This window comes from Cynocephalus volans, chromosome 6, assembly GCF_027409185.1.
Source record: "Cynocephalus volans isolate mCynVol1 chromosome 6, mCynVol1.pri, whole genome shotgun sequence".
Classification (NCBI taxonomy): Eukaryota; Metazoa; Chordata; class Mammalia; order Dermoptera; family Cynocephalidae; genus Cynocephalus; species Cynocephalus volans.
This window is the reverse complement of record NC_084465.1, coordinates 55,084,535-55,103,711: the sequence shown is the minus strand read 5'-3', so window position 1 is coordinate 55,103,711 and position 19,177 is coordinate 55,084,535. Positions and strand designations below refer to the sequence as shown.

Sequence of the window (19,177 nt, the reverse complement as noted above, 5' to 3'; positions counted from 1 at the left end):
TAAACCTAAGCTACAAAAATACATGTCCTTTACCACAGAACATTGGAGAGTGATCTATACCACTTTCTAGTAAGTGACAAATACTTGAAGTCAGGCAGCACTGACTGTTAGCACAAATTGTTCTTTCTCTTTGCTTTTCCCTCCCCTTCTCCCAAATTGGGTAGAAACTTGAAGTTCTTATCTAGTTCAGTTTAAACAATTTTCATTGAACAGGTGCAATCTTCCAGCCTCTCTAAAGTATTCTGGAGTTTTCTAAAATAAATAATAAAAATTTTAAGGAGTTCCCGGTCTCGTGGGACAAATAAGCCTGGTAGTGTCTAATGTGTGTAAGAATCGATGTGTACTTCATATAAAAGGAGTTCTGGAGAGGTGTGGTACAATGAAAAGAAATTTAGACCCAAGTTTTTCTGACTCTGACTCTTCCACTCTCTGGCTATATCTCATAAACACATATTTAATTCCTCTTATGTGTACTTTCCCTACATGTTAGACACAAAGTACAGTATATGCACATCATAATGTTGTTGCTAAGATTAACTGTAGGTAATTGATATATATATCTCAGTGCCAGTAAAAATAGTATGTTATTAAATAAGGGTGAGCCATTTTTTAAAAAAAAATTTCTCAGGAGAAAATGAGAATCAGGAATGGCTTTGTAGTATAAATGGTAGTATTAATTAAGCCTTAAACACATGGAAAAGTTAGCAAGGCAAAAAAGGCAAGAGGCTAGTATGAACATAGCTGAGAAGCATGAGATAGCATGATGTTTTCCAGATGTTACAGGTAGCTCTATTGCAGATGCATAAAGATCAAGGAGGAAATGCCAGGTGTTAGAGCTGGGGAGATAGGAAGGGCCAGGTCAGAAAGGGCCTTGTTTAGCATATTTATAGGCATGGGATTTTCCCTTTAAGTGGGACATTTATCACCTAGGAGCGTAGACCTCCCCTTATTGAAAATGGATACTTGAATTAATTTCCAGAGTATCAGTGGCACCCTGAATTTGCATTGAACATTTTATGACTATGATCATGAAATTTCTGAGGAAAAAAAAGGCCATAGCACTTGTTATATTTTTTAAGTGCCCCATTGCTTCTAACAAAGCTCGGAGCTATTGGTTTAGGAAACAGGAAGTCACTAAATAGACTTTAAGTGGGACAGGAGTGATATGTGTAAAAGACATTGTCATGTGTAGCATTTGGATAGTGATTAAATCAGTGTCAGGTAGAAGCATGAAGCTGATGTAGGAAAGCCACTTGACTTGTAGGCTAGGATCCGAGCATTGTATCCCTATCTCCCAGCACACAGACTGTCCCTACTGCCCATGTTTTCCAACATTCAATAAATATTTGAAGAAAGGACAAGACTAAAGACAGGAAGAGCAGTTAGAAGGCTCATGCCATTATCCATCAGAGATGACATAATAAATGTCTAGAATTAAAGCGTGATAATGGAGATGGAGAAGAAATGACAGATATGAGAGACATTGAAGAGGTAAAACCAGCAAGACTCAGCAACTGGCTGATTGGCTGTGAAGAAGGAATGGAGAATGATTTCCTTGTTTGGAGGTCTAGTGTGGATAACAATGCCTTTCTGTGCCTCTCCGTAAAGGCATTGATCATGCACTGCCTTCTATTATATTACTGTTAACATACTGAATTTCTGCTTGAAGACTGTCTTATTTATTTTTATTTTTTTTTATATTCTCAATAGCAGTCAGTTTAGTGATGTCCAGTTAAGAAGTACTCAGGAAATATATGTTCCAAAAAAGTTAAAGGTTCTTCAGAGGGTGTAGTAAAATTTCTACTACATTTGGGAATGATTACCTTTTGTCTACCATTTCCAAACTTCCTGACAGTTTTTTCCTCACAGTAGTTTCCAATACATGTGAAGGAATGGTAGGGATCTGAGGACCTCTCCTAGAGAGTGAAAAGAGGAGCCATGTGGCCACACTCTAAATAGTGGAGGGGAAAGGTTGGGCAGTCAGAGTGTGGGAGGCTCTGCTAGGGATTCAGCAAGAGCAGTTCCTCACTGATTTGTTTCACATTTTGGTTTTACTGATTTCATTTGGAAAATTCTCCTCAAGCAGGTAGGGAATGAAGCCCTCTGACAATAAGAAAAATGTTTCACAAAACAGTTACAGAGATTTAGAGGGACACTTTTATGGTAGCTGTGTTATGTATCCTGAAAACCGTATAGGAATACTCTAAATTAGCACATTTTGTGCTGTTGGGAAAATAGAATAGTTTGGTCAGGGCCCTTGACTCAGTCCCGTTGAGTATGGTTCAGCATCCTTTGTAAGCAAATTGTGTGTGTGTAGAGTTAGTGTGCATGTGTGCCAATGTGTCTTTTTAGTTTTGTTGCTATTCTTGTGTTCTTCAGAGATAGAGAGAGAGAGAGTAGTTTGGTGAAGCAGGAGGGTGGCAGGCGGGCATCAGCTTTGGGCATCCACCTGGCGCAGCCATGCTTTCCAACCTGCAGCTTCCAAGGACCTTTTGGCCAGTTACCTACCTCATAGACCTGCATAAAGGGGTCTGGTGACCCAGCCTCGTATGTGGAGGGTCTGGTGACCCAGCTTGGCATATGAAGGATTTGTGACCCAGTCAGGCGAATGGGCTTGAGGAGTTTGGGAGCTCCAGACCCAGCCTTAACTCAACAATCGGCCAAGTCGGTGCAGGATTACCAGCAGGTAAAAGAGCCCAACAAGTGGTGTGGTCACCTAGCCGGAGCACCACGACTGGCGTAGTCGTGGTCGAGTAGCTTTACATGTGCATTTCCTCAAAAAGACATGGTTCACTGATGGTCAAGTGTGCATGACAGCATAGAAAGGTGGCATGGTATGTTGGAAAGGGCAGTGGTTCTAGAGTCAGAAAGACATTTGGCTTTTTGTTTTTCATTTTTCAGTTTTCTCGCATTGGCCATTTTTAATTTTCATTTTAATTAGCCATTTTAATTGAGTGAATTTGAGAAAGATGTCTGACCTCTCTGAGGAATAGCACTATTTATTGTTCCTTCAAAATGCTAATTTTGATGATAGTTAATATTTTCTGGGCAATGTAATATTAAATTCTGAGCAACATAATAAATTAAAACTGCTGTGTTTTAATTTATTAACTTATTCTAATTACAAACTCTTGAGATTGATAATATCATCTAACAGAGAAGTAAATCGAGACTCCAAAGAATTGAATAACTTTGCTAGATAACACAAGTAAGTGTCAAGGAGAGTTATTTACCCTGGCACTCTGGCCCTGCTGCTCACAATCTGAACCATTCTATACCTTGTAGGATAATAATGAGGATAAATGAAAATTTATGTAAAATCTTAGAAAATAATATTGGACAAATGTTTGGCTCAATGTAGTTATTAGTAATTAATATGAAATTTGGTCAGATAGGATATTACAGGGAGAACTTTGGATCTCAATACAACATTATTTTTTTAAAGGAAAAATATACTTTTGAAGCTCAAATAATTGACTGGCTCATGAACTTTTGGAATATATTTGTGTATAAATTAGAGATCCCCTTTACCCAAAGTGGAGAGAAAGCTTTTCTGCACAGGTGTTACAACTGTGTATACGGCTTCAGTCCCTCTCCCCTGTTTCATATACATTTTTGAGATTCTTCCCAGCTTTTTTGTGGAAAGAGGAAAACAGGCAAAAGTGTAAACTATTGCTGATCTTCAGAAAGCTTTGTGAAGAAAAAATAGGCTAATCTTTTGGAGTATCTTGAGTTCTTTATTTGTCAGATAATTTCAAATAAAAAACATTGTCAAAAATTAGCTTGTAAATGCATACCCTCCAGAAATCATTCTACTAGCTATATTGATATTAATTCTACCCCAAAATAATATTTAAAATAAATTTGAGCCTCAAAGCCAGAAATAATATGAAGGCCTTGAAGATAAAATAGAGCTATGACATGGAGAATGATATGAGTGACTTCTTTAGATAAGGTGGACAGGGATATCCTCTTGAGTAGACAATAGTGAGATCTGAATCACTAGAAGGAGGCAACTTTGGGAAGATCTAGGTCAATCTTGGCAATGGTCCTGGTACTACAACAGAGACCTTCTAAATAAGTGTTTCTGGAAGGACTTTTTTTATTCCTCAGAATTTTCATTTTAAAAATGCAACTCCCATATCTCTTATGTGCATTAAAATTTGAAAACCACAGCTATATTCAAGGAAGGGGGAAGGAGACCAAGCCCCTCAGCTGAGCGTCTTCTCATCCTCCGTGGACTGGAGAGCCTGGGCGCATGCACTTCCATCCAAAATTTGGGAAAGTTACTCTAGGTTTATTTGCAGTTTTTCATATATTTAATGGGGAAAATAATATGACCTAATTGATAGTACTGTTGTGAAGAATAAATGAGACAATGCTTGTAAACTGTTAGAAAATTTGTAGGTGTTTGGTATAATTCTCAGTAGGAATTAGTATGAGTATTAAATTAAAATAGGAAGACTGGATAAAGTTAAGGAAAGTTCTTTTTTCTCTGTCTCTCACCATTCACTTTTGTTCTGAAACTTAAGATCTATTTTCGCTAGAATTTTGAGTTGCCGTTAATGTTTTTATTGGTGTACTGACTGCACTTCAGTATATATTAGCTGTTAATTCGGTAGATTTTATTTAGCAGGATCAACTCAGAAAACAACTGTAGAGTAATAACCTAATGCTATGACAGTGCACAAATAGTCTGTTTAAAACTGAAATTTATCTTGGCATAGAGACTACCACTTTTGAGTGACAGGTATTATGCTTCAGGGTTTCACACTTATTTTCTCATTCAATTAGCACAATAGTTCCATGAGATAGGTATGATATTTTTATCATTCAGGTGGGAAGCTTAGCACTAATAATTTAAGTAACTTGCCTAAAGCCACAGAGCTAGTCAGATGCGGTGCCAAGATTTGAGAGGAGATCTGTCTTCAAAAGCCAGACTTTGTTCCAGGAAAATGCATTAGTTAAAAGAGAGTTCTATTTTAATCATTTAAAAATATGTTTTAGGTTATAGTGATTTGATTTTGGACTTGAATTGTATTAACTTGAATTAATTTTTCACTTGGATGTTAAAATACAATCTTTGTTATTCTTACATTCATTATTTATAAAGTAACAAAGCTTACAAAGTTTTAAAATTAGGGAAGTACAACTTGACAACTTTTGGGTCTCTTTGATGAAGAGAAATCAGAGGCAAAAGCCTGTTTATCTAGTCTTCTAGTTGTAGGGCATAATGTGGCTTGTTTCACTTGAATTGTTTAATGGAAGATTTTCAAATGACACCATCCCAGCTATCTATACCTGCCATTTTGCCTTTTTTTAAAAAAGGAAATAAATGGCAATAAATCAGTGGAATGAAACTTTCCTCCACATTAAAAAGGTGACTGTGAGCTGTTAAAACTCAGGTCAAATTTTTGGTTTCTAATAGCTTGTCACTTCCTCTTTTACGTGTGCCTTATTTCCACCAAAATATTTTTACTTGTACACTGAAAATTAGAGTCATGGTTAATGTTTTCCTCATGAAAGCAACGGCATTTGGTAAAATAAACAAACTTTGAGTCCCTTATTCTGCTCTTCTCCTTGAAGTGCATGCAAGGATGATAAATATTATGTTTCCAGAGCGAAACATAAAATGCAACACGGATCTTCTCTTTTGAAAGATTGAGTGATGCCATCTCAAAATACCATCACGTGAAATTTGGAAACAAATGGTTTCCCAGTCTAGAATGAAGAAAAGAGAAATGTCTTGCATATACATTGAAAAGCCATTGTATATATGATGCGTCTAGGGCTTTCCAAGCTGCAGGAAACGGGGTTGGATCCTTTGTGCTTCTCTTGAAAAGAATCAAAGGATAGCTCCATTACTATGTAAAAGCACACTCCTAAGGACTGTTTAAATCTCCTCTTCAGCGCTGAGCGTTGCAGAGTCACTGACCTTGAATTTTAGACAGTGTCAGGGGAGAGAGATACAAGAAAAAAGGAGAAAAGGGGCTTCTGCACTCACTGAATGACTGACAAATGTGCTTAAAGTGAAATGAGCATGTCTCCACTGTCCTCTTCTGTTCTCCAAACTTGTTTCTTGTTTTGAAGCCAAATGCAGTAACTTGGCTAAACAATGAGTTACATTGAATTAAATAATATTTAGATAAAATAGCTGTCTCTTTAGGAAAATGTCTCTATGTCTCTTCATAAAGTCTGGTTCCTTAAATTGAGATTTCTTGGTGTACAGTTTATTATATTTCCTGTGCTCTAATCAAAATGGGTTTAAGAATGCATCAGGTAAAAGCATAGTTCAAGAATTTTGACTGGTGCAGGGAACTGGGTTATTAAATTCCAAATAGTCTGTCTTACTGAGAGTTGTGGGTGGTCTCCTATCATTCAGAAGGAATCTAGAGATAGAGAATTTTTGGCAATATCTAGCTGTTTTCCAGTTAGTAATTGATATTTTTTCTTTATCTGGCTTAATAGTTTGTTAGGTTCAATGCAACCAGACTCCTGTATGAGAATATATATAAATCACATTCTGTAAAGAAAATTTGCACTACCTGATTCTTGGTCAAACAGTAATTATAATTCTTTAAAGTGACAGAACATTGAAATGAGAACTCAGAATTATTAGACTCGTTTCTAATTGAATACATCATGAAGAAAACTGTTAGTAAGTTGAATTTTTCCAGAACTTTTTTTATGTATATTTATTTCTATGCAGACATATAATAGTTTAGATATACAAAATAGTTTTATTCTACTTTATTCGCTTAATATTTTGTCATTAAATAATCTCACTCTCACGAGCTCTTCATTAGCAGATTTATCTTTCTAACAAACTTGTATGTTGTAATCATGTCCTATGCTTTCTCAGATTTTTTTCATTGGCATCTCAAGGAACTTGGGAAAAATTCAACTACTTTGGTTTGACATTCAAGGAGTTTGCATGTTGTTTCTGTGACATTCAAGCAGTTTGCATTTTTGTGTGTTGTTGGGTTTCTTGCTTCTGCTTGGAAAATTCCACCCAAATCCTCTTTATCAATTCAAAAAACTTTTAATCATCCTTTGAATCTCCCATCTTATGGTGTCTACACAACTTCTTTCTGCTCCCTGGAAAGTGCTTATCTCTTTTTAGTTTATATTTATCCCTCAGGTCACAGTATACATGACACATTCCCACAACAGCTTATTCTGACCCCTGATACCTTTAATTATACTTGTGCATTCATTACTGGGATAATTAGTTTATTATCGAGTGACTTAACTAGTATGTGTTTAATGAAGAAATAAGGTTAAGAACTTCCTTCTAGGATTTCCCTGTTATTTCCATGGAAGACTTCATCCTCCTTCTTTAGTGCTTCCTGAATTTCCTGAGTCTTCCTGCACAGCAGGTGTCTGTGTTCCTCCACTCTACACAATCTTCTTGGAGGGGAGAAACCAAGATTTTTCATCTTCTTACCTAGCCTCTGGCTTATATACCACCTATTGAATGATAGAATAAATATAAGCCTCAGGAATATTTTTATTTGTGTAGAGCTTGCTGCATTGTATGAAACACAAGCTTTATGTCATAGAGAACCTTGGCATACAGGCTCAGGGAACTTGATGGGGGTGAGATAGGACATAGGAGCTCAGTGAGCATGTGGGACCTCCTACTGTTCTTGCTGTGATTAAGTATGCTGAGCAGAAATTCCCACTGGAAGGCCATGATATATCCAATGGAGTTTTATTGAAAACATGGAAAACAAATAAATAATACAAGTTTGTGATAGACAAATTTTAAAATTTTGCTGTAAGAATCTTCCCGTTTGATGGTTCCAGTGTGGTCACTTCAGGGGGTGGCTGTGGGGAGTGGAATTCATTGCATTTGCTCTGTTGTGGGTTTTGCTGACATAATACACTATGTCAACTCTTTATTCCTGCCCACTGCACACATGTTGATCAGAACTACTGTCTCCCTGCCTTTAAATCTCTGTCCCACCATTCAAGGGCTTTGGTATCAATGTTTTAAAATATTTCCTCCTAGTCTTATTTTCTCTGAATGAATTTTAACAATTGTTTTTAGACTGAATATAGCCTGCTTTTAAAACTTAGAGTAAGAAAATGTTTTCCATACCTTAAAGTCTCTACGTAAATAATTGTAATGACAACATAATATTTAGTACAGGAACACTCCTTTATACTAATCTCCAATTATTATTATAACCCTCCCTTTTTGCCTTTTTATTGTTGTGTTTCTACTTTTGTTTTACTAACCACCTTTGACCCACTGTTCTTGAATACCTTGCCCCAAAGCAGCTTTTTCAAAAGTGTCAAGAGTTCAAGAAAGTAGGTGTCAGATGAAGTATTTCCTCCTTCACAAGTTTATCTCCCTTATTTACATCTCAAGTGAGCACTCTGAAACTGACGCCTTCCTGACAGCTGTGAACACCATTGATACTGAAATCTCAGCTCATCCTTGTTGTCCTCCTATAGTGCAGCAATCGGTTCAGATTTGATTCTGCTTTCCAGAAGTTACTTCCTGCAACTTGAGCCTCTCAAGACATCTGAGATATTCCCTAATTGTGTATTCCTCATACCCTGAGATAGAATCCTGCCACGACTTCCCAGACAGAGTCAATGATTGGCACCTAAAGTATTTGAAATCTTCTTTCATATCTCTCAAGTGAGCTTAGATGAAGGGAAATCAAAATTTAGAATTCTCCATTTAATTGAACCATACAACACAAATGGGATATATTTTTGGTAGGAGAACAAAAAATCTTTTTCTTTGGTTTAGCTTCATTTTTCTAGAAAATACACAGTTGTTATTACTGTGGCTATCTAATATAGGTTTTTTAAAATATACCCCTTTTTCCTACCAGATTTATAGTAAAATGAAGGATTACATTAGTTTCATAGATATTCTACAGCAATAAATAATACTTGCAAACAGTGAAAAAGAAATTATTTTCATGGACATTTTTATTGCTGTAGGGAACATTAGAGATCATTTTGGTTACTAAATAATCAAAATACATTTTCCTTTTATTTTGTAGATGAAAGACCAAAGGCACAGGAGAAGAGTCAGCTAATTCCAAAGCTGTGCCTTCCCCCCAACCCACTTTTTAATAGTGATAAATCATTTCATGAAAATACTAATTTTCTGAAATTTGAAGGCCTTTTTTTTCTCATTTTATTGGTTTATGCTCATATTTTTAATTCACCAAGATTAAAAGATCATAAAACTCACGAGCAGAAAAAGGTGGAATGTGAAAGAACAAAGAACTGTCTCTCATAATCAGAGTCAGTTTCAACTTCAAAACTAAGTAGGAGACAAGGTGGGTCTAGCAAGGCATACAGTGTGGTCTCCCAACCTCCAACCCATGATATTTTAGACCATTTCAAATGATCTTTCAGGCTTCCTTCAAGAGAGGAGAAAACCCCCAAGGAAATGAGAAAATACCAGCAGACCTGACACCTGACCTCACGTAAAGGATCAAGGAAGCTTTTAGAAGGCAGCCCTGCTTAAATTATATTGAAACTGTTGCTTGAATTATGAGGAGGAGTTAGAAAAAGGCAGGAAGAACCTTGTAAGCAAGAGGAATAACATGTACAATGGCCCTGAGGCAGAAAGGAGCAAGGCAAGTTTGAAGATGTGAAAAGAAGGCCGTAGAGCAAGAACACAAAGTCAATCAGCCAGTAGTGATGATGGAGATCTCTAGTGAGGTAGTTTTAAACCAAATCATGACAGGCCTTAAAGACCACTTTAAAATTTTGGATTTTGTCCTGAAAGAAATAGAAAGCCATTCAAGACAATCAGGAAGAGAAAGCTTACAAATAGTGACCATATAATTTCACATCCAAAACATGAATCTTTTGAGAGCAGAAGCAGGTAACTTGATAATTACACTGGGAAAATAGGCACAAACTGGGGCTGTCTGGGGCAAACCATGGTGAGAATCGTCCTCCGTCAGGGCTCCTGTATGCTTGCACATCTGCCCTCTGACACGCCGCCTGGGAGATACAGAGTGCACTGATGCCTTTCTCTGGCTCACTGAATACAGCTGTTTCCCTTATTCCTTCTTTCATCCATTTGGCATCTTGCGTCCATTTAGGTAATTATACCCATCCATCAAGAAACATAGAAAAGTGGATGCTTTTATCTTCTTCATGAAGCTGTGTCCAATCTCACTTTCACGCAGTATCTCAATCCTGCAATGGTGGTTTAGTGAGAACAGCGTCACTGAGAATTGGATTGTTCTCAAGTTGTTTGGTGTGTGGTCCTCACCCTTCCCCAGCTGGCAAAGAAAATTTGAGAGGCTGAGGCATTTCTTATACTGCATTTGATACTGCACTTGATACTGCACAGGCTCATGTGCAGAGCAAGAACATGCTAGAAACCCAATAAATAACTGTTGAAGTTATCTGATTAGAAAAGCAAGAGGACATCTGATTGAGTTCACAGATTAAAAACTAACCTTGCTTTGAATCTGATATCTTACCTCTTTCACTCTTCACTATGTGACCTTGGTTAGATTTCCGAAATTTACTAAATTTTAGTTTCTTTATGAGTGGGACTCAAAGAACATTAAGAACTAATGCAAAGGCTTTGAATGAAAATTAAATAAGTTTATAAAGCACCAAGAACAGTTAGTTACCCATGAGCCCACAGGTGGTTGCTATCTGGGGCTATTATTTTTTGAGCAAATGTGGTTTTAACAACATGTCTTCTGGTCTCTGTCTGCATTAGCAATCAGGAGCTGTAGTTTCAGTTAGCTGAAGTTTCACTGCTCTTTTTTCTTTATCTGTTTTTCCTAAAGTTACAGGTGAAGTTCAGGTTCTAACCCAGTTTCAGAACAGTGAGCTGCAGGATGATGGGTCATTTAAGCACACTCTGTTTAAATTTCTTCTGAGATAAGACATTTAGGAGAGGAAATTATCCTGTCAGTAGCAATATCTCTGATGTTAAAGATATCCTTAGGATTGACTTTGAAATCTGTTGATGTTCATTCTGCCTGAGGCAGAGCTGAGGCTTATGCTGAGGAGAATGTCATGTTGGGCCAGCCCCACATAATAACGGAAAGCAAGGTAAGAGTTGAAATTGCTATAAGGGCATGGTAACTTCATATGAGTGTCCTCTTGCTTGAGCAAGTGTCTAGTCTGCAGTGATAAGTGTTCAATAAATAAGTAGTGAATAAACTAATAACATCATAAACTTTGAATATAATTTGTAACTACTGCATATGCTTCTAATGTAGAGACTCCTGGGAATTGATTTTCAATCAAGTAATCAAGCTATCCTACCATATAGTTTAAATGGTATATATTATTCATAAAGGCAAACTCTAAATTTTCCGTCCTTTCTATTGAGATCACATTTTTACACACATGAAGGAGATTTTTAAGGACTTAGTCACCTAAGAAATATTAACATCACTGACCAGCTTAACAGAAAATTAAAGTTAGTTCTTATGTGGTCAGGGGTAGAGTGTTACTGGCAAACACAATATGTTACTGTATATATTGAACTATGTTTTAATTGCTATAGCAATGTGTTGACTATACTCAAGTAGACCCAGAAACTTATATTGCTAGGATTTATATTTTGGGGAATCCTATTGTTCTTCCAGATTTGGTTAAATTTTCGAGGTTCACAGTGGTTTCCATTACAGGCAAAAGTCCATGTGAATATATGAACTTTAGGTAAGCATATCGTGCTGCACATTTTCCCTGAGGGAACATTGCATAGAAGACATTACAGTAATTTTCCATCATGGAGCACTATAATAATGTGGATTTCAGGATAGAAGCATGCAGTATTTTTTTAATGCTGTTTCCCAGGAGATTTTCCCAGGGACTTGGAGACCTATGCTGCCCTTTGTGGGGCCTCTGCATTTTCTAATACTATATACTCTCAGCCAATGTCCCTTCTCAATCAGTTGAACATGTCCTGAGAAACAGCCCAACTAGCTGTATCACTGATGCTGTAAGAAGGATGACATCATTATTAAGATTTAAAGAAATGTAGGACAGTGCCATTCATTGACTTGTTTAGATGAGAGACTAGTAATGATTTCCTTCTCTCACTGTAGCCAGATCATTAAATCAGACATTTTCTATAACCGTGGCCAAATCATTGAATCATTCATTTACTTAAGTTGGCTCTACATTAAACCAATGTGATAGATTCTCAGTTCATTCTTTTTATAAATAAAATTCTCATTGCTTTGAACTTATCCTTTTATTATAAAAAAAAAAGTTACTGTTTCTTCCCAAGTCCCAAAGTTGCTGCTAAGAGCAATTTAAATAGCATTTTAACCAAATAGCCTAGACTTCTGTCACAGCAAGTGTACTTGTAAAATAAATCTTCCTTGGTTAACAGCTGTCAACTGTCAATGAACTACAGGTGATTAAATTTGAAGATGCTTTATGACTCAGATAAAAAAAATCCTTGGAAAAGAAAGGTCTTAAGTTGATTGGGTAATGCTCCTTCCGGTATGTGAATTAATGCAAGAAGTTGATTATTTTTAAATAGGTAAAGAGGAGAGTGGCCATTGTTTGTTACTTGCAAACAAAATTCACTTGAAGCTATTTTCCCAGATAAGATCACAGTGTTGATTTTATTTCAAAATTGATTAGTAGAAAAAGGAGAAAAGAAAAAAAAAAAAAAAGTAAGTATTTTTTAGAAAACACCTAAATTAAATAAACCATACTAGAAAGGGTGAGAAAGTGGTAGTTGGGGTCTGTGAACACTTTAAAGATGTATCAGTTAGTACATGTTTATACAACAGGAAAAGAAAACTTAAATTCAAGGAGCCTAAACTAATGCAGGGATTTTTTTTTTTTTTTTTTAATCTCATAAAGCTTGAAGTCTGGTGATAGTGGTTCCAAAGTACTTCAGTGAGTCAATGATTTCCTAGGGTTCCAAGATTTTTTCTACACTTTTCTTTGTCATTCTCAGCTAGCAACCTTCTTGGTAGATGCAATTGCTACATGTATTGTATGCTCACATATCAATGTCCAGAGGCAGAAAAAAAAAATCACCTCCTTTTCTGTGCTGGTTTTTAAGACCCATAAAAGCCTCTTTCAGTAGCCCTGCAGAAGGCTCCCTTTAAGTTACTCTGGCCAGAATTGGTTGTATGGCCACATTTAAACCACTCACTGGCTAGGGGAATGGGACAACTGTGGCTGGCGTAGAGCTCCGGAAAGAAGGAAGAAAAATAGTGTCTATTACGTAGACAATCAGCAGTGTCTACTGCTGAAAGGAACTTACCTTGATCCTCTACTGTGTCTGGTGGAACATTCTTTGAGCTGTGTATTATTATTATTACCAATTTACAGATGAGGATATTGAAACTGGGAGAAATGAGGTGGGTTTCCCTCAATAATATACTTAAGATGAAGCTGAGATCTCAGCTCAGACTGTCTGACTCCAATTCAGTGCTCTCTCCACAACGTCAGACTTGTTTACTGCACATCCCAAAGCGCCTTCAGTTTTTATTCCAGGGCTCCCTTTTCAAATGTAAGAACCAAGTGTATCTCTGCTCTGCTTTTCACTTCAGATAAACTCTTCCTCTGAGATTGTATGAGGATATTTCAAAAAGTTCATGGAAGGAAAGAGTCTTATTGTCTTTTAATTCTATTTGTCCACGAACTTTTCAAAGTACCCTTGTATTTACTCTCAGAGCTTAACGTAATGATCCATGAGAGGAACTGGAAATCTCTACCTGCAGATTTGATATCTCTAATGCCAAATTAGTTACTGAATTTTACATTCTTGTGAGACATTTCTGCTTGGATTTGAATTTAATCTATCAACACCTGAGTAATCTCTCTACCAAAAAAAAAAAAAAAAAAAAATCTTCCTTTCAGATCTCCCAAAAGTAGTAAAGGCATATTCATTTCTCCTGTTGTTAGCTTACAACTTTGGGGGGAATTTGCATCTTCTGCTTACTCCAAGCCAAAACCCATACAAAATCATTCCAAATCCTTTATCTGAAGTGTTTCTTATATCACCTCTTCTTTTTCATTTCTAGCATATCAGGTGTTTATCAACATCAGATCTCAATAACCAGAACGATGTCTTTTAGCTTTCCATATCACACTCCAAAATCATCCTGCATACTCAAATTATTTTTCTTAAAAATGCCTTATTTTATTATTGTACTGTCCTACTCAAATAACTTGAGTAGATGCTACATGTGAAAATTTAGTATTAAACATAAATTAGGCAATCTAGTCTTCCATTTTTTTCTTTCTTGTATAAGAAATTGTTCTTACTTGGCTGGCTTAAGATTGATGTCTTGCTCCAAGTCCTAATATTGGTAACCCATGGAACACTGTAGCTCAGATAATCTTTTAAGCATTTTGCATATATTACCATTTATACCTCACAAGAACCCAGTAATATAGGTACTATTATTATCCTGACTTTACAGATGAGAACACTGGAATTTAGAGAGATAATGGCATTTGCCAAGTTAGAGATAAAATGGTAGAGCCAAAATTCAGATTCCAGTGGTTGGGCCCCAGAGTCTATAAACTTAGTCACATTTTACTGCCTTAGTCTGCGTATTTCACTGGAGAGGTATTTATTCAAAAGGCAATTGTTGAATATCTACTTTTGCAGACCAAGTTGTACCCTACTATTGATATTTTACAGAAAATTTGCACAATCATAAATCACATTCCTGAGATGGAAAGCAAGCTTTATAAAACATCTGGATTTGGGACAGAATCAAGGCAGTCTGTGTCTTTTCCAACCTTTGAGTAACACTTGCTTTAGTTTTATATTCTCTTCTGTGTTCTCTGCTCTTGGATTTTTTTCCCCGTGTTAGCCCTAACCTCTGGTCTAGCACAGGCTAACCTTTTTCCTGAATCACATCCCTTGCCCCTTTTGTACTCGCCTCATGAAGGCAGCTGTTCCAGTTTCTGGGCTAATGGCACCACCTGCTAACCTTGCCACTTTTCTTTGCAGATACCTTGTAAGGCTCAGTAAGTGGAGGGTCAGCATGCCACACAGTGCTCAGTACCATAAGTTCCCAAAGATCTCTCATCTAGGGTCTTGTCAATGATCTGGGTGTCTTTTGTTCTTGTCTCCTGTCATGATTTTACTTTTCAAAATCCTTCTGAAATATTTTTTCTAACTTCTTAATTGTTTCTTTGACAATAAAAAACAAAATCCTGCACTTTGCAGTTATTGTATGGACAGTATATTCCAGACCATACTTTAAGATCATGTGTCAATAATTTTATGGACCTAGCTCCCTAAATTAAAAAGAAAAGAAACAGTAGGAAACAGCTTTCCATTTTACCTAAATCCATATGTAATCCATGTCTCTGTTATAATTAATGTTCTAAACTTAATAACACTAATACTAACAGTAATAATAATTGGAATTCATTGAGTATAGTTTGCCCTCCATATCTGTGGGATTCAACCAACTACAGATAAAAAATATTTGGGAAAAAAAAATAAAAAATAACAATACAACAATAACAATGATACAAACTTTAAAATGCCCTGTAACAACTATTTACATTGTTTTAGGTATTATAAGTAATCTAGAGATGATTTAAAGTATATGCGAGGATATATGTAGGTTATATGCAAATACTATGTCATTTATGGAAGGGACTTGGGCATCCTCAGCTTTTGGTATTCATGGCGGTCATGGAACCGATTCTCCGGAGCTACCCAGGGAAGATTGTACTTTCTCTGTGACGTATTTTAAATATTTACATGTATTAAGTCAACTGATTTCCATGGGAACTCTCAGTAGAAGATACTATTGTTGCTTTTTACAAATGAGGAAATTGAGGCACAGAGAAGTTAAATAACTTGCTCAATATTACAGGAAGTTTGGCACCCGAGCCTGGCTTAATAATCACTATGCTACTTCCATGGCATTTTCATATGTTATCTAAAACTATTTGAAGGATATTATGGCAACATTCTGAACTGGTGTGCCCAGAAAACAGGTCAAATTTCGACTCTATCTTCTCATACGGAATACAGATCAAGTGCTCCCAGAACATAGTTCATGGCGTTTTATAAGAATTCTCATCACTTGTTATTTTGGCTTAAATCAAACCACAGTTATATCAGAATTTCTAGAAATGTATTTTTGATTCAATCCCTAAAACTTTAAAAATGATCCATCATGGAAGCAATAATCCCAGAAAGCAGTCTCTTTTATAGAGTTTGTTGCTCTCTTAAGATCATAATCAAAAGAACAAAGAAATCTTGAACTGTTTAATAGAAGAGTCTTAAATTGTGCAAAAAAGCATTTTGTCTAGAGAGAAAATTGAATCTGCTATAATGATTATTGATCGTTTTATTGTCATGATTCATTCATTGTCTTCAAAGGTCAGCTACACAGACATATATTCAATGTAAAAGAAGTTAAATGAACATGAGTCACTGATCATTGAGATATGGAAAATCTGAAAATTCAGAAATCTAAAAATTTATATTTTTCCCTTTTTTATATGCATAGACATGCTGTTATTTAAATGACATTGCTTCCTGAATGAAGTGTAAAGGAAAAAAATAGATTTATTTTCAAGTAATTTATTAAAAAAAACTAATTAGAATTAGGTTGAGAAAGTAAGGCAATATTGAAAGTAGGATACAACAATCTTAAAATGATGAATGTATTGAGTCCAAGAATGAAACATTAATAGAATTTAAGGAGACATTCATATTGCCATCATTTTTGTCTTCTGTTCAGTCGGCTTGCTTATATATTTCTTTTGGTTTATCTATTTTAACTAGTTTTGAGCTGATGACATCCAGTAATAAAACAGAGTTGAGATTATTGCAAATGTGAATAATTTTCTAATCAAGTAGTTTGACCATAAACTTTAACATTACACTTAACTGATTTATTTGTTTTACTTCAGCATAAAAACACTAACCTGTGCTGTTCACTATTTCAGAGCTGCAAGAAACCAAGACCTCTGAACACTTCAGCCTATCCCACCACCCTTTAGACTACAGGATATTATTAATGGATGAAGATCAGGACCGGATATATGTGGGCAGCAAAGATCACATTCTTTCCTTGAATATTAACAACATAAGTCAAGAACCTTTGAGCGTAAGTTTATCATTTTCATGAGGGTGATGTTGACCTTCTAGGTGCCTTTTTCTTTAAAATAATTCAGATACAATGAAAAGCAAGGTGCATTTCATTAGAATAATGGAAAATACTGACAACATGTCAATAAATACTTAGAAGTTGTCACTTATTTCATGGGCTGAAAATATATTGTTCAATTTTCCCTGTCTAGTTTAATAGTTTTTTAAAAATTTTTTTATTTTGTCAATATACAATGTGGTTGATTATTGTGACCCATTACTGAAGCCTTCCTCCCTCCTCCCTCTCCTCCCTCCCACCCAACAATGTCCTTTCTGTTTGCTTGTTGTATCAACTTCAAGGAACTGTAGTTGTTATGTCTTCTCCCCCCCCCCGTTTTTTTGTGTGTGTGTGTGAATTTATTTCTTTATTTTTAGCTCCCACCAATAAGTGAGAACATGTGGTATTTCTCTTTCTGTGCCTGACTTGTTTCACTTAATATAATTCTCTCAAGGTCCATCCATGTTGTTGCAAATGGCAGTATTTCATTCGTTTTTATAGCTGAGTAGTATTCCATTGTGTAGGTATACCACAGTTTCCGTATCCACTCATCCAATGATGAACATTTCGGCTAGTTCCAGCTCTTGGCTATTGTAAAGAGTGCTGCGATGAACATTGGGGAACAGGTATACCTTCGACTTGGTGATTTCCTTTCCTCTGGGTATATTCCCAGCAGTGGGATAGCTGGGTCATATGGTAGATCTATCTGCAATTGTTTGAGGAAACTCCATACCCTTTTCCATAGAGGCTGCACCATTTTGCAGTCCCACCAACAATGTATGAGAGTTCCTTTTTCTCCGCAACCTCACCAGCATTTATCATTGAGAATCTTTTGGATTTTAGCCATCCTAACTGGGGTGAGATGGTATCTCAGTGTAGTTTTGATTTGCATTTCCTGGATGCTGAGTGATGTTGAGCATTTTTTCATATGTCTGTTGGCCATTTGTATATCTTCCTTAGAGAAATGCCTACTTAGCTCTTTTGCCCATTTTTTTAATTGGGTTGCTTTTTTTTTATTGTAAAGTTGTTTGAGTTCCTTGTATATTCTGGATATTAATCCTTTGTCGGATGTATATTTTGCAAATATTTTCTCCCATTCTGTTGGTTGTCTTTTAACTCTGTTAATTGTTTCTTTTGCTGTGCAGATGCTGTTTAGTTTGATATAATCCCATTTGTTTATTTTTCCTTTGGTTGCCCATGCTTTGGGGGTCGTATTCATGAAGTCTGTGTCCAGTCCTATTTCATGAAGTGTTTCTCCTATGTTTTCTTTAAGAAGTTTTATTGTTTCAGGGCATATATTTAATTCTTTAATCCATTTTGAGTTGACTTTAGTGTATGGTGAGAGGTATGGATCTAGTTTCATTCTCCTGCATATCGATATCCAGTTCTCCCAGCACCATTTGCTAAAGAGGCAGTCTCTTCCCCAGTGTATAGGCTTGGTACCTTTGTGAAAGATCAGATGGCTGTAGGTGTGTGGGTTGATTTCTGGATTCTCTATTCTATTCCATTGATCAGTGTGTCTGTTTTTATGCCAGTACTGTACTGTTTTGGTTATTATAGCTTTGTAGTATAGTTTAAAGTCAGGTAGTGTTATACCTCCAGCTTTATTTTTTTTTTGCTCAGCGTTGCTTTGGCTATGCGTGGTCTTTTGTTATTCCATATAAATATCTGGATAGTTCTTTCCATTTCTGAGAAAAATATCATTGGAATTTTGATGGGGATTGCATTGAATTTGTATATCACTTTTGGTAGTATGGAATTTTTCACCATGTTGATTCTTCCAATCCAAGATGATGGCATATCTTTCCATCTTCTTGCATCCTCTCTAATTTCTCTCAGCAGTGGATTGTAGTTCTCATAGAGATTTTTCACATCCTTGGTTAACTCAATTCCTAAGTATTTTATTTTCTTGATGGCTATTGTAAATGGGCAGGCTTTCTTGATTTCTCTTTCTGCATGTTCACTACTGGAGAATAGAAATGCTACTGATTTTTGTGCGTTGATTTTGTATGCTGCTACTGTGCTGAAATCATTTATCAACTCCAAGAGTTCTTTTGTAGAGGCTT

General features: G+C 36.1%; 1 protein-coding gene across 1 annotated transcript in view; it reads left to right on the top strand.

The window, feature by feature from the left end:
• The window catches only part of SEMA3C (semaphorin 3C), a 162,726-nt gene that overhangs the window by 63,673 nt on the left and 79,876 nt on the right, over window positions 1-19,177 (top strand). The window contains exon 3 of the mRNA XM_063099746.1: window positions 16,912-17,072. Coding sequence (XP_062955816.1) covers window positions 16,912-17,072 — 161 coding nt within the window. The remainder of the gene's footprint in view (window positions 1-16,911; window positions 17,073-19,177) is intronic.